The sequence below is a fragment of the Pseudophryne corroboree genome, chromosome 8 (genome assembly GCF_028390025.1).
Source record: "Pseudophryne corroboree isolate aPseCor3 chromosome 8, aPseCor3.hap2, whole genome shotgun sequence".
NCBI lineage: Eukaryota > Metazoa > Chordata > Amphibia > Anura > Myobatrachidae > Pseudophryne > Pseudophryne corroboree.
Window position 1 is genome coordinate 64,074,692 of NC_086451.1, and position 15,129 is coordinate 64,089,820.

Sequence of the window (15,129 nt, forward strand, 5' to 3'; positions counted from 1 at the left end):
CATTTGAACAGGGCAGAACTGGGACTCGTCTCCAGTTTCTTCCTAAAGGGGTGTCAGCGTTGTCACCTGAAACAACCTATTGTGGTGCCTGCGGCTACTGGGGACTTGGTGGACTCCAAGTTACTAGACGTTGTCAGGGCCCTAAAAATATATATATATATATATATATATATATATATATATATATATATATAGTTAGGACGGCTGGAGTCAGAAAGTCTGACTTGCTGTTTATATTGTATGCACCCAACAAGCTGGGTGCTCCTGCTTCTAAGCAGTCTATTGCACGCTAGATTTGTAGTACAATTCAGCTTGCACATTCTGTGGCAGGCCTGCCACAGCCGAAATATGTAGATGCCCATTCCACAAGGAAGGTGGCCTCATCCTGGGCGGCTGCCCGAGGAGTCTCGGCATTATAACTTTGCCGAGCAGCTACGTGGTCAGGGGAGAACACGTTTGTAAAATTTTACAAATTTGATACTCTGGCTAAAGAGGACCTGGAGTTCTCTCATTCGGTGCTGCAGAGTCATCCGCACTCTCCCGCCCGTTTGGGAGCTTTGGTATAATCCCCATGGTCCTGACGGAGTCCCCAGCATCCACTAGGACGTTAGAGAAAATAAGAATTTACTTACCGATAATTCTATTTCTCGTAGTCCGTAGTGGATGCTGGGCGCCCATCCCAAGTGCGGATTGTCTGCAATGCTTGTACATAGTTATTGTTACAAAAATCGGGTTATTACTATTGTTGTGAGCCATTTTTTTCAGAGGCTACTTCGTTTTGTTATCATACTGTTAACTGGGTTCAGATCACAAGTTGTACGGTGTGATTGGTGTGGCTGGTATGAGTCTTACCCGGGATTCAAGATCCTTCCTTATTGTGTACGCTCGTCCGGGCACAGTACCTAACTGAGGCTTGGAGGAGGGTCATAGGGGGAGGAGCCAGTACACACCATGTGACCTAAAAAGCTTTTTAGATGTGCCCTGTCTCCTGCGGAGCCCGCTATTCCCCATGGTCCTGACGGAGTCCCCAGCATCCACTACGGACTACGAGAAATAGAATTATCGGTAAGTAAATTCTTATTTTCTGTCAGGAAGCTCAGGAGAGCTCCCTGTAATGCATCCAGTCTCCTCTGGGCACAGTATCAAACTGAGGTCTGGAGGAGGGGCATAGAGGGAGGAGCCAGTCCACACCCATACCTAAAGTCTTTCTTAAAGTGCCCATGTCTCCTGCGGAGCCCGTCTATCCCCATGGTCCTTACGGAGTCCCCAGCATCCTCTAGGATGCAAGAGAAATACACATTGCTGTTATTCTCTGTAGCTCTCAAAGGTAACGACAGGATACATACATCTAGTATAGCCAGACTGAGGGGGCTACTGATGCATGTTTTCCTGGGTCCTGGGACCAGTGTGTGGTCACAAGGGCTGCTAGGGGTATAGATGCTCCCATGTATGTGGTCTACTCTATGATTAGCAGATCACCCCCATGGAAAGACAGCTGGGCTACAAGATAAACACTTCTACTATGTTACACATTTCAGGAGTCTCACCATTAACCAGTGCAATATTCAGCCCTCTGCCCACGTTGTTCTGAACGCTGCTCATCAACCTAAAACAAGATAACAAGGATGTAGCTTTATCTGCAATACAACTAAACAGCGGGATGCAGTTAAAATGCCAGCTGTCGGGATCCTGGCGTTCAGGCTACAGACGCCGAAATCCCAACAGCCGACAATGCCGGCTCACCAGGGCTATTCCAACATGTGGGTGTCCACGACACCCACACAGCGGGAATAGATCCTGTGGCGGGCGCAGCGAGCCTGTAAGGGGAATGTTAGCGCTCGCCCCACTCACGGCATTCTGGAGGGCGGGATGCAGCTGTCGGGATATTGACAGCTGGCATCCTGTCCGCCGGAATAACCTATGTAACCTCTGAACAGCAACGCAGCTGATGCGAATGGGTGCCCTCCAGCTGTCCAATAGCAAAACTGTGGCATGGCATGCTGGGATGTGTAGTCCCACAGCAGGAGGGCGGCTTGCTGAATTCCCCTGCCTCGGACCCCCTATGGCATATCTCCCTTGTCCTAGAGAAACTCATGCAGCATTGGAAGGAATTGGCAAAAAGTAGTGGCTATGGGGGTCATTCAGAGTTGATAGCTAGCTGCCGTTGTGCGCTGCGTAACGATCAGTGAAAAAAAACGACTAATCTGCGTATGCTCCGCAATGTGCACGCGCGTCGTATGGGTACAAAGTCCATTGTGGTTTTGCACTGTTTCTAGCGATGATTCCAATCGCACAGCCGGCCGCAAGGAGACTGACAGAAAGAGGGCGTTTCTGGGTGGCAACTGACCGTTTTTAGGGAGTGCTTAGAAAAACGCAGGCGTGGCAGAAAAAACGCAGGTGTGCTGGGCGTTCACCGGGCGGGTGTGTGACGTCAAAAGCCGTCCCTCCGTCATTAGAATCAACGCACACGAAGAGTAACTACAGGGCTGGTCTTGTTTTGCACAAAACCATTTTGCAGGCGCTCTGCTGCACAAGCGTTCGCACTTCTGCAAAGGGAAAATACACTCCCCAGTGGGCAGCGACAATGCGTTTGCACGGCTGCTAAAAAGTGCTAGCGAGCGATCAACTCGGAATGACCCCATATATGCAAGTGTTGGGACGCCACTAAATATAGCAAGCCTTAGGTGCCCCAGTATATGAACCTCAAACAGAAGTACCATTACTGGGAGCAAGCTTCTTAAGTACAGTGGAAACCCAGCTCTAACATTTGCCAACATGTTCACCTAGCACTTTCCACATCAAGCTTCTGTAAAGTATAAAACGTGTACTAGATTTATAGAGGATAGGAAATCAATGCTCAGTCCTACAAACAATATTGGGGGTCATTCAGAGTTGGTCGCACGCTGCAGATTTTCGTGACGTTACTACTGCGCATGCGTATGCACCGCAATGCGTACACGCGTCGTATGGGTACAAACAGCATCGTTGCTGTGCAAGGCTTCTAGCGACGAATCCATTCGCACAACCGATCGCAAGGAGATTGACAGGAGGAGGGCGTTTATGGGTTTCAACTGACCGTTTTCTGGGAGTGGTAGGGAAAATGCAGGCGTGTCCAAGCGTTTGCAGGGCGGGTGTCGGACGTCAATTCCGGGACCGGACAGGCTGAAGTGATCGCAGCGGCTGAGTAAGTTCAGACCTACTCAGAAACTGCAAAAAACTTTTTCGACCCGTTCGGTTGCACATGCGTTCGCACACTTGCAAAGCAAAAATACACTCCCCCGTGGGCGGCGACTATCTGATCGCAGCGCTGCAAAAAATAGCTAGCGAGCGATCAACTCGGAATCAGGGCCATTATACGGATGCCAACTAACCACAAGTTTTCATGCAATTGTGGGTAGTATGTTTTTCTGGATAGCAAAAGCATATTAGTAATACCCTATACAGCTGGATAGGCTTTACATACTAGATAAGATTTCTGCCAGTCAAAATCAGCAGTAATTCTACATGGAAATTGATGTTTATCAAGATATAACACTGCGTATAACGTGGTTTAATTACGGACATACACCATATCACAGGCACATGCTTTCCTTAGCAGACCTTGCTCAGCCCTGTGAATTTCTGATTGGCTGCTGCAATTTACTATTACTTTGCCGGCGTTATAACTCTCTGGTGGTCATACAGGCTGATTAGTCAGGACTCACATTTTGTCTTCCAGGCAGATTTTGGGACCAATGACATTTGCTGCTCCGCTCACCACTCGGAAAGCTAAGTGCTTGTCGGGACACGGCTGTGGTAAGCCACACTTATACCTTCTGGGTCGTGGGTCTAAGGGAGTGAGAGAAAAGATCATGAATGGCGTGAAACACAGATACAGCTAAATAGATATCACAGACCAGTGGACAAGGGATGGTAAGAAGGAAAGAATCAGTAAGGAGGGCTAGTTTATGTAAGAGCAGAAGTCTGTTAGTAATTGGTCTAACCCATATCAGATTCCGTTGGATGGGATGCAATTATTTAGAAGCTATTCAGGGGTGCAGAAGATGGGTCTGGGACTCAGGGTCGACAACAAAAAGGTCGACGCCAATTGGTCGACACACCTTACGTCGACATGGACAAAAGGTCGACAGGAACAAGGTCGACATGGAAAAAGGTCGACATGAGTTTTTAATGTTTTTTTGGTGTCGTTTTCTTCGTAGAGTGACCGGGAAGCCCAATTAGTGCACCGCGTCCCCTCGCATGGCTCGCGCTTCGGGCATGGTGCCTTCGCTCCGCTACCGCTTTGCTCGGCACAGATTACCGTTCCAATCGTAGCCCACGTGGATCGTTAAGTATGAAAATGTTCAAAAAAAAGAAAAAAAAATCGTGAAAAACTCATGTTGACCTTTTTCCATGTCGACCTTGTTCCCGTCGACCTAAGGTGTGTCGACCAATTGGTGTCGACCTAAGGTGTGTCGACCTTTTTGTTGTCGACCTGGAGTCCGGATACCGCAGAAGATGCAATTACAGTGGCATTCAATGCTTCAATAGGTCTGTTCTCCCCACAAAACATCTGAGGTGGAGCCTTGTCTAATACTATAAATGTTACACAATATGAACCTACATGAAAGTGCTTTTCTAGATGGTTACTATATAAAATAAAAATAAATTAATGGGTTGATGGTAAAGCAGTAGACCAGTGGTTCCCAAACTTTTCTGTATCACGTCGCCCTAGAGTATTGGCATTTTATTCATGGCACCCCTAGGCCAAAGGTTTTTATTGAGTAATTCTACAAATATTGGGCCTAATTCAGATTGGATCAAGGCAGCGCCAGCGATCGCAGTCTGAAGCCCTTTGCGGAGTGCGCTCGCGCACCCCGGAAGACCAATGAAATGCTAAAGGCATCTCAGGGCTGCGATCGCCTCTGCCTGATTGACAGGGGTGGTGGCGGGGCGCAGTCCGGACAACGCAGGCATGGCGGGGCTGTTGCAGGGGCGGGCCGCGGCAGCTGCGTGACGTCACACGCAGCCGCTGCGACCAGAGACCTGCGCTGGCAGGGAGCTACTCAGCGGGTACAAAAGCATTGCGGCTGTGCGATGCTTGTGCACCCTTGAGGGGAAGGGGGGGGCCACACATGCAGGGCAGACTAGCCCTATGCTGGTCGTCTATTCCCGCTCTATGGGTGTTGGGATTCCGCTGGTCACATAACTACATCCCGTTTTGCCTATATCATGGACCGTAAATAATTTGGCACAGTTTGGGAATCTCTGCAGCAGACTGTGTATATGAAGTCTTAAACTCTCCCCCAAAATATATATATATATATATATATATATATATATATATATATAGAGAGAGAGAGAGAGGAATTGGTGACAATAAGCGCCCAAGAGTGAGGTTTATAAAATAAGGTAAGTATAGATGAAGGTATCAAGGGTGGGTATATTAAAATTAATTAGAGAAACTTATCTGAAGACCAGAGAAGCTAATTTCAGGCGATGCTTCTTGGATGATTAGTACATGTTGAAGAAAAGAAGAGCAAACATAGTGTGTACTGTTTTGTACAATATCAAAGTAAAATACTGACGATAAAACACTTAGGCTTAATTAGGGAAATAGCATATTCCCAAGTATATAATCAATATGTAGCCTTGGCAGTATGTGTATAAAAACTCAAATTATTTAATACAAGGAATGACATAAAAATACATAAAAATGCATAAAAATATGTGAATAGCTGTATATCATGCGTACAGGATTAAAGATAAAATCTAGCTTATCTGTCCATAAATAACTGGAATGCATGCGTACAGAATTCAGAGTGATAAAATGGCTTATCTGTCCATAAGAGGAAGTGACAGCAGGTAGTCCCAACGCGTTTCGTCCGTCTTCAGCAGGACTTCATCAAGGGAATGGACAAACAGAACAAGCATGCTTTATTTATACCATGCTAGGGCAATTTATGATGACATCACTTCCTGTGATGTCATGTACTGAAGTGTTGTTATAACATTAAAATAGATATTTATTGCACTCAAAAAGTGACACCATATAAAAGTGAGGTGGAGAGATTAGGAGGATGTCAACAACAACTCACAACATATGCCACCAGATTCAAAGACAGGAAATATCCAAGGCATGTGATCAACAAAGCGTTAGAAAAAACCGCCAAGAAACAAAGATCTGAACTATTCACTAAACAGATACAACAGAAATCCGACAACTTCACCCCTTTCATCACCACATACAGTAATCAAGAATCAATTATTAGGAAATCCATCAACCAACATTGGAATATATTGTTGATGGACCCAATACTACGCGAAATCCTTCCACCAAAACCTGACATCGTGTTCCGTAAAACCAGCAACTTGAAAGATATACTGGCACCCAGTCATTTACGAAGCAAAAACAAACCTGGAAACAACACATTTATTAATTGCAAAGGTTGCTTCAAATGTGGAAAATGCAACATCTGCAAATACCTTCACCCAATCAGAAAAAAATTTAGCAACCACAACACCACAAAAGAATACAGCATTAAAGAATACATCAATTGCAACTCTACAATGGTAATTTATTTGCTTGAATGCACATGCGGACTTAAATATGTTGGTAAAACCAAAAGGGTCCTAAAATTAAGAATACAGGAGCACATTCGGAACATCAAAAATAAGATCGACAATCACACAGTTCCTAAACACTTTATTGAAAAACACCAATCAAATCCGGAAAACATATTCTTCAAAGCAATAGAACTCGTCAAACCTGGTGAAAGAGGGGGTGATATCTTGAACAAACTTTCAAAAAGAGAAATGTTCTGGATCCATGAATTAAAGACCTTATCTCCATTCGGACTTAATGAAGCCTTTGAGATAGCCCCTTTTCTCTAATTTTCCTTCTCCCATGTACTTTCGCTCAACCTCTAACCTGCACCAATATTCCACTGGTCCTTACTATCTAGATTCAACAATTTTCTTGTAACATTACTCCCTTCTAAATCAGATAACAATAGTCAATGTTTTTTACTATTTCAGTAAATTATCAACTCCTAGCCTGGTGTGGATTATTATCAAGACCTTCCCTAAAGAAGAACACATAAGGCGTACCTTGATATTGACATGACTATGCAATTCCGTTGAATGGAATCATCAACAAGTATCACGCAGCCTAACTATGATCTGACCTCACACCTTTGATGTAGGAAACCACCAGCGAACACTTCCACTTAAAATAATTATTCGTGCTATGGTGTATTCAGTTCAAATCTTGTCTATTATGATCCCTTTTGATGATATATATTATTGCTTCTCCTCATTGCACTCAAAAAAATACACACGAAGTGTACTTTTTCAATTAATGTAAAAATTAACCCTAAAGATGTTTCATACTGCCATTATTCACTTTAATCGCATTAGTCACAACAAATACGTTGACCAATAGCAGCACATTGGTGATAAATTAATGGTCTCTAATAATTTTTTAATTTTTTAATATTTTTTCTTATATATAATATTTTTTATTAATAATAATAATAACTTTTTTAATAATTAATAATATTTTTTCCCTTCAACGGCACTTCAGCTTTAAATGTTCTACTTCTTTATTACCAACACCTTCTTCATTTTTATATAATACTACTGAGCACAATTAGCCATCTTTATCGGTTCTCACGTTGGCCTTGTAGTTTATACTTTTAAATGCCTTTCATCACTTATGATGATCCCGTCCGTAACTCCGGCTTTAGCGGAAGTTACGTCACATATTTGCGTTCCACACACTTACTTCCGCGATTACTCGGAAGTCACGTGACCGTCAAATTAAGACGGATCATCTCTTCGTCTACAGCCACCTCGCATCACTAAATAGAACATCTCCTTATCCCCACACCTCTTTATCTTATGTGGACACACACATAATTATGGTCACTTTCTTGTAATTACCGTTTTTCATTTGTATTACGCCGACCGGAAGTTACGTCAGTGCCACACACGGAAATGACGCATGCGTTCCACATGCGTTCCAGAGTAAATTCCGGACGGTTCTTTGGCGGTCTAAGTCACTCCTACACCTCGTTCTTCCTTGTTCTTTCATCCTCCTAATCTCTCCACCTCACTTTTATATGGTGTCACTTTTTGAGTGCAATAAATATCTATTTTAATGTTATAACAACACTTCAGTACATGACATCACAGGAAGTGATGTCATCATAAATTGCCCTAGCATGGTATAAATAAAGCATGCTTGTTCTGTTTGTCCATTCCCTTGATGAAGTCCTGCTGAAGACGGACGAAACGCGTTGGGACTACCTGCTGTCACTTCCTCTTATGGACAGATAAGCCATTTTATCACTCTGAATTCTGTACGCATGCATTCCAGTTATTTATGGACAGATAAGCTAGATTTTATCTTTAATCCTGTACGCATGATATACAGCTATTCACATATTTTTATGCATTTTTATGTATTTTTATGTCATTCCTTGTATTAAATAATTTGAGTTTTTATACACATACTGCCAAGGCTACATATTGATTATATACTTGGGAATATGCTATTTCCCTAATTAAGCCTAAGTGTTTTATCGTCAGTATTTTACTTTGATATTGTACAAAACAGTACACACTATGTTTGCTCTTCTTTTCTTCAACATGTACTAATCATCCAAGAAGCATCGCCTGAAATTAGCTTCTCTGGTCTTCAGATAAGTTTCTCTAATTAATTTTAATATACCCACCCTTGATACCTTCATCTATACTTACCTTATTTTATAAACCTCACTCTTGGGCGCTTATTGTCACCAATTCCTCTAAATTTTTATGTGTGCATGCCAAGCACATTTCCCTGTATGATAAGCTGCCGCTCACCTAACATTGTGAGAAGTGTGTATCTATTTTCTTACAAAAAGGTTATTTATATATAAAAAAAATTCTTTAGCTAACACAAAGCCGCACCTAAGCGCCGAAGTCTCTATTTATATATATATATATATATATATATATATATATATATATATATATGAAAAAATATACGTTATGGTAAGAACTTAACGTTGATCACGGTGTTTCTTCTAAGTCCACAGGATAACATTGGAATATCATAAAGCGACAGCGGATTTGCACCAATCGGTCAAAGCTTTTCGGCCTCCCAGCATGCAACGGGCCCGTCCATATATCCCCGCCTCCTGGCTCAGGCAAATCAGTTGTATTCCAAAGCTCAAGGCAGGAGCATCATAGATAGCCCTAATCAGGCGAGAAGAACACACATACACACCCTTCCTTACAAGAAGGAAGAGGTTAGTGAGTAAAAGAATTCTCAAATCAGGTGCGTCAGGGTGGGATCCATGTGGACTTAGGAGATATACAGTTATCAACGGTAAGTTCTTACCATAATATATATTTCTCCGGCAGGGTCCACAGGTTATCCACAGGATAACATTGGGATTTCCCAAAGCAATTTAGTGGTGGGGACGTTCCTGATTGGACAGGAGAATCCTTCGCCCGAATTCAGCGTTATGAGAAGCAAAGGTATCTATGGTATAATGTCTAATGAATGTGTTAATGGAAGACCATGTGGCTGCCTTACATATCTGTTGTGCTGCCCATGATGGACCTACCTTACGAGTAGAGTGAGCAGAGACATTAGCCGGAACAGGGAGATCAGCTTGAGAATATGCTTCTGAAATAGTCATCCGAAGCCACCTTGCCAGTGTCTGCTTATCAAAAGGTCCGGACCTGAACCCCTATAGTTAGTGTTAGGGACTTACCCAATGAGAGGCTACCTTGCGCTGTGAGTAAGCTCATAGCCCTGGCCAGGATTATACTAAATGCCTTTGATTATTACAGGTTGAGCTAGTGTGAAATAGTGCACCTGCAACTTTTTCCCCCTTGTATACTGTATCAAGTCTCAAGCAGAGTAGCACCTCATTACTTCATTATGATGTGCAAACTAGGGCCCCGCTCCTTTCGCAACAGTGTCTGCTTATCAGCAGGCCATCCTCTTTTGAAATCCGTAGAGAATGAAGAGAGAATCTGTCTTTCTGATGGCATTGGTACGATCCACGTAAATCCTTCAGGCACGGACCACGTCCAGCGATGCATCTCCCGCAGAAAGGCCCGGTACCTGGAAAGCCGGGACTACATTTTCTTTGTTAAGGTGGAATTTAGACACCACCTTGTTAAGATACCCAGATCTAGTTCTGAGAACTGCTTTATCTGGATAAAAAAACAAACAAAAAAAAAAAACAGAAATGGGGAACGACATGACAATGCCCCTAAATCTGAAACCCTTCTAGCTGACGCCATAGCCAGTAGAAAGAGAACTTTAGCTGTCAACCACTTAAGATCCACTTTATTAAGTGGTTCACATGGGGCAACTTGAAGGGCCTTTAGGTCTAAATTTAAGTCCCAAGGCACTGTAGGAGAAACAAAAGGAGGTTGAATGCGCAGCATTCCCTGGAAAAAAGTATGCACATCATGTTGGCAATTTTCTTTTGGAACCATACAGTCAATGCTGACACTTGCACTCTCTAGGAAGCTACCTTCAAACCTTTATCCATTCCTGCCTGAAGGAATGCTAAGACCCTTGAAACTCTGAAAGACTTTGGGTCCATTTTCCTTTCACTGCACCAGTGAATATAGGTTTGCCATATTCGGTGATAAATGCGAGCTGAGGAAGGTTTCCTAGCTCTGAGCATTGTTTGAATTACCTGTTGTAAGAATCCTCTTGACTTCAGGATAGAGGTTTCAAGAGCCACGCCGTCAGAGACAGTCGATCCAGATGTCTGGGATAAGAAAGACCCTGCATCAGTAGATGCTGAGGCAGCAGGAGTGGGGCATCCATCGACATTCTCTGCAGATCTGTGTACCAATGCCTTCTGGGCCAAGACGGAGCTAGTAGTTTTACAGCACCCTTTTCTTGATTTATCTTTCTCACCACCCTGGGTAATAGGATGATTGGAGGAAACACATAAGCCAGATGAAAGTCCCATCTCACTGACAGGGCATCCACAAAGTTCACTCTGGGATCCTTTGTTCTTGACCCGTATGCGAGAACTTTTTTGTTCTGATGGGACACCATGAGATTTATCTCTGGCAACCCCCGCTTGTCTACTAGGGTCTGGAAGACCTCCGGGTGTAGAGCCCATTTGCTTGCCTGAATGGCATGTCGACTGAGAAAATCTGTTTCCCAGTTTAGGACTCCCAGAATGAACACTGCGGACAGGGCTGGAAGATGAAGTTCTGCCCACTTTGGTATGTGACTTAACTCCTTCGCTTTTCGGCTGCGAGTTACTACCTGATGGTTGGGGTACGCTACTGCTGTTGCATTGTCCGAGCGGATCTGAACTGGTTTTCCCCAAAGTATGTCCTTTGCCTGAATATGGCCCAAAGTTCCAATATAGTTATTGGCAGGCAACCTTCTTTCTTGGTCCATTTCCCCTGGAAACACAACCTTTCTGACACTGTTCCCCAGCCCTGGAGACTGGCATCTGTTGTCAGAATTTCCCAATCTGATATCCAAAAGGGTCTCCCCTTGTCCATATGGGATGTCTGTAGCCACCAGGCTAATGACCTTCTTACGTCTATCGTAAGAACCATAGTCTGCGTTTTTATCATCTGATGCAACCCATTCCATTTGACAAGAATCAGATGCTGCAGAGGCCGCGAGTGGAACTGTGCATGCTCCACCATGTGGAACGTTTACACCATCAATCCCATCACACGCATTGCTGCCTGAATGGATACCTTTTGACTGTGTAGCAAGTCCTGAATCCTTGACTGAACTTTGGATATCTTGTTCAGAGGTAAGATTACTCTCTGAAGACTTGAATCCAGTACAGCCCCCAAGTGAGTCATCCGCTGTGACGGAACCAGAGACGATTTTTCCCAATTTATGAGCCACCCGTGCCTTTGCAGACATGTTACTGTCTGTTGCAGATGACATAGGAGCAATTCCTGCAACTGTGCCAGGATTAAAAGATCGTCGGGGTATGGAAAAATTCTTATAGTTACATAGTTTGTGAGGTTGGAAAAAAAGACATCCGTCCGTCGAGTTCAACCTATTTGTGTTCTCCTACTCTGTATTATTTTCAGGATTAATTTTATCTGTTGATAAAGTCGGCCGCTGTGTTGCATTCCCTCATTTTATTATAACTATGGTACGTGATCTATCCACCATAACCCTCTATATCCTTATCCATTAGGAATTTATCTAGGCCATTCTTAAAAGTATAGACCGAGTCTGCCATTACTACTTTCTCAGGCAGGGAATTCCAAACTCGTATAATTCTTACTGTAAAAAAAAACCTTTCCGCCTCTGTGTGCGGCATCTCCTCTCCTCTAACCTAAGTGGGTGTCCACGTGTTTTCTGTGCTGGTCTTAACAAAAACAGATCCCCCAAAAGCTCTGTGTATTGTCCCCTTAAATATTTATAAATGTTGATCATGTCCCCTCTTAATCTCCTCTTTTCTAGTGTGAACATGTCAAGCCTTGTAAGTCTTTCCTGGTATTCCATCGTCTCTATCCCACTAATTAGTTTGGTCGCCCGCCTCTGAACCTTTTCTAGTTCCAGGATATCCTTTTTGTAGTAGGGTGCCCAAAATTGTGCGCAGTATTCCAGATGGGGCCTCACTAGGGCTTTATATAATGGGAGTATAACACTCTCATCCCTTGCATCAATACCCCTCTTTATGCAAGCTAGTACTTTGTTTGCTTTGTTGCCGCTATCCTGCATTAGGTGCTGCTGCTAAGTTTGTTTTCTATATGAACACCTAAATCTTTTTCCAGTACAGAGTCCCCTAAAATCACCAATTAAGTATGTAGGTGTAATTTTTGTTCTTGCTACCGAGGTGCATTACCTTACACTTGTCTGTATTAAACCTCATTCTCCATTTTGCCGCCCAGTTTAAATAGATCGTTCTGGAGAGACTCAGCATCTCCCTCCGAATTTATAACCTTACAAAACTATGTATTGGGTGCGGGGTGTGGTGGCCCCTGTGTCGGTATCGCTGGGCTGCTTCAGGTCGGCACACCCTAACACTTTATTAACACTTATGAGTTTCCCTATCACTTTGTATATATTTTTGTATTATTTTAATCACACCACTCACATAGCACTTCTGTGCTTCTTATTAACCCTATTAACTTTCACCTGTGTGCTGACCTGGGGTGGCCGGCCTGTGCCGACATTATGGGGTCCTGCACCCCGGACCCATACCTAATATTAGGGACCCCCAGTGACGGAGAGGCCTTGTCGATCGGCCTGGGGGCTTAACCCTATATCTGCAGATATACGCAACCAAGATCTCCGTATTATCTGACTATTATGTAGGAATATTATTCACTCAGTGTGCATTAGGGAACCATTGTTTTTTCCTTCACAGAATTACCCCTCCCTTTTAGCACCTGAGTGACATCACTATCTGATTGAGCAGTTCACCATTTTTTTGCATTGTATTGAGAGGCATGAACGGGTCAGCATTAGGAGGGATTGCTGACTCTAGACTGCCATAGGGGGAAGTCAGGGGTATCCCCAGGTAAGCTGGCTCTCAGATGCTGTAGGAGCCATTACCATGTGGCCTTACACTGGGAATTCAACCCAGACATATTTGGAATTATTTATGGGGTGGGTGCGGGGTGTGGTGGCCCCTGTGTCGGTATCGCTGGGCTGCTTCAGGTCGGCACACCCTAACACTTTATTAACACTTATGAGTTTCCCTATCACTTTGTATATATTTTTGTATTATTTTAATCACACCACTCACATAGCACTTCTGTGCTTCTTATTAACCCTATTAACTTTCACCTGTGTGCTGACCTGGGGTGGCCGGCCTGTGCCGACATTATGGGGTCCTGCACCCCGGACCCATACCTAATATTAGGGACCCCCAGTGACGGAGAGGCCTTGTCGATCGGCCTGGGGGCTTAACCCTATATCTGCAGATATACGCAACCAAGATCTCCGTATTATCTGACTATTATGTAGGAATATTATTCACTCAGTGTGCATTAGGGAACCATTGTTTTTTCCAAAACTATGTATTGTCTGCAAAAATTGACACCATTCTCTCTAGACCTTCTGCTAGATCTTTAATGAAAATGTTGAACAATAGCGGTCCAAGAACAGACCCCTGTGGCACCCCACTTGGTACTTCAGTCCAATTTGAAAAAGTTCCATTTACCACAACGCGCTGCTCACTATTATCTAACCAGTTACTAACCCAAGTGCATATTGTGCTCCCTAGCCCTAGTTCATGTAACTTATAGATAAGTCTCATGTGTGGCACTGTATCGAAGGCTTTAGCAAAGTCTAAAAAGATTACATCCACTGCCTTACCCTGATCTAGGTTCGCACTAACTGTTTCATAAAAGCCTAGTAAGTTTGTTTGACAAGATCTATCCTTCACAAATCCGTGTTGGTTCCTAATAATCTTTTTGGCTTTGAGGATCTTCTGTACACTATCCCTCAGAATGCTTACTAGGACTTTCCCCGCTATAAGACTAACTGGTCTATAATTGCCTGGTTCTGCTTTACTTCCCTTTTTTAAGATTGGCACTACTTCCGCTATACGCCAGTCTTTGGGAACCATGCCTGAAGTAAGAGAGTCATTAAAGATTCTGTTTTACCACCCGGTCCCCTGGTAGCCCAATGCTTTTTAGTCTTACCGGACTGCCTGCCATCACTTTTTCCTTTAGCTTTTCCTTGAGACCGAAAGGTTGGAACTTTAGGTTTGAAATTGTATGTGGAAAGAAACTTTACCTTCTTGGTGTCTGCTTCTGATTCTTAAATATCTGTCAATGCTTTACCAAAAAGAATATCACAAAGATTAGAGGAAGAATAAAAAAGGGGGGGGAGGGGGAGATCCTGTATTGTTGACACACTAGGAAGGAAGGAATAGTTCATCATAAAATATAGCCTTTAATGTAATACAATTAAAATAGGATATATATTGTGTTATCCCAAACTGCAGTGAAACATAAGAGTTAAAATCAGACAAACAAATATGCGAGAATAATAAAGATGTTAACAAAGGATTAAAAGGCGTGTCCACGTGTGACTCTTAATATATAAAACACTGTTAATTCGATATAATTGTCAGAATGTTTCCACCATTCGATCACTTAACTTGCATCAAAGTATTGTCAAAATCT

General features: G+C 43.3%; 1 protein-coding gene across 3 annotated transcripts in view; it reads right to left on the reverse strand.

Annotated features, from left to right (window-relative positions):
• Window positions 1–15,129, reverse strand: part of FAM3A (FAM3 metabolism regulating signaling molecule A) — an 80,516-nt gene that overhangs the window by 30,716 nt on the left and 34,671 nt on the right. For all 3 annotated transcript variants that reach the window (XM_063936524.1, XM_063936525.1, XM_063936523.1), the window contains 2 exons: window positions 3,705–3,828; window positions 1,548–1,606 (listed from right to left, as the gene is read on the reverse strand). In XM_063936524.1, the coding sequence (XP_063792594.1) occupies window positions 1,548–1,606; window positions 3,705–3,828 (183 nt within the window). The remainder of the gene's footprint in view (window positions 1–1,547; window positions 1,607–3,704; window positions 3,829–15,129) is intronic.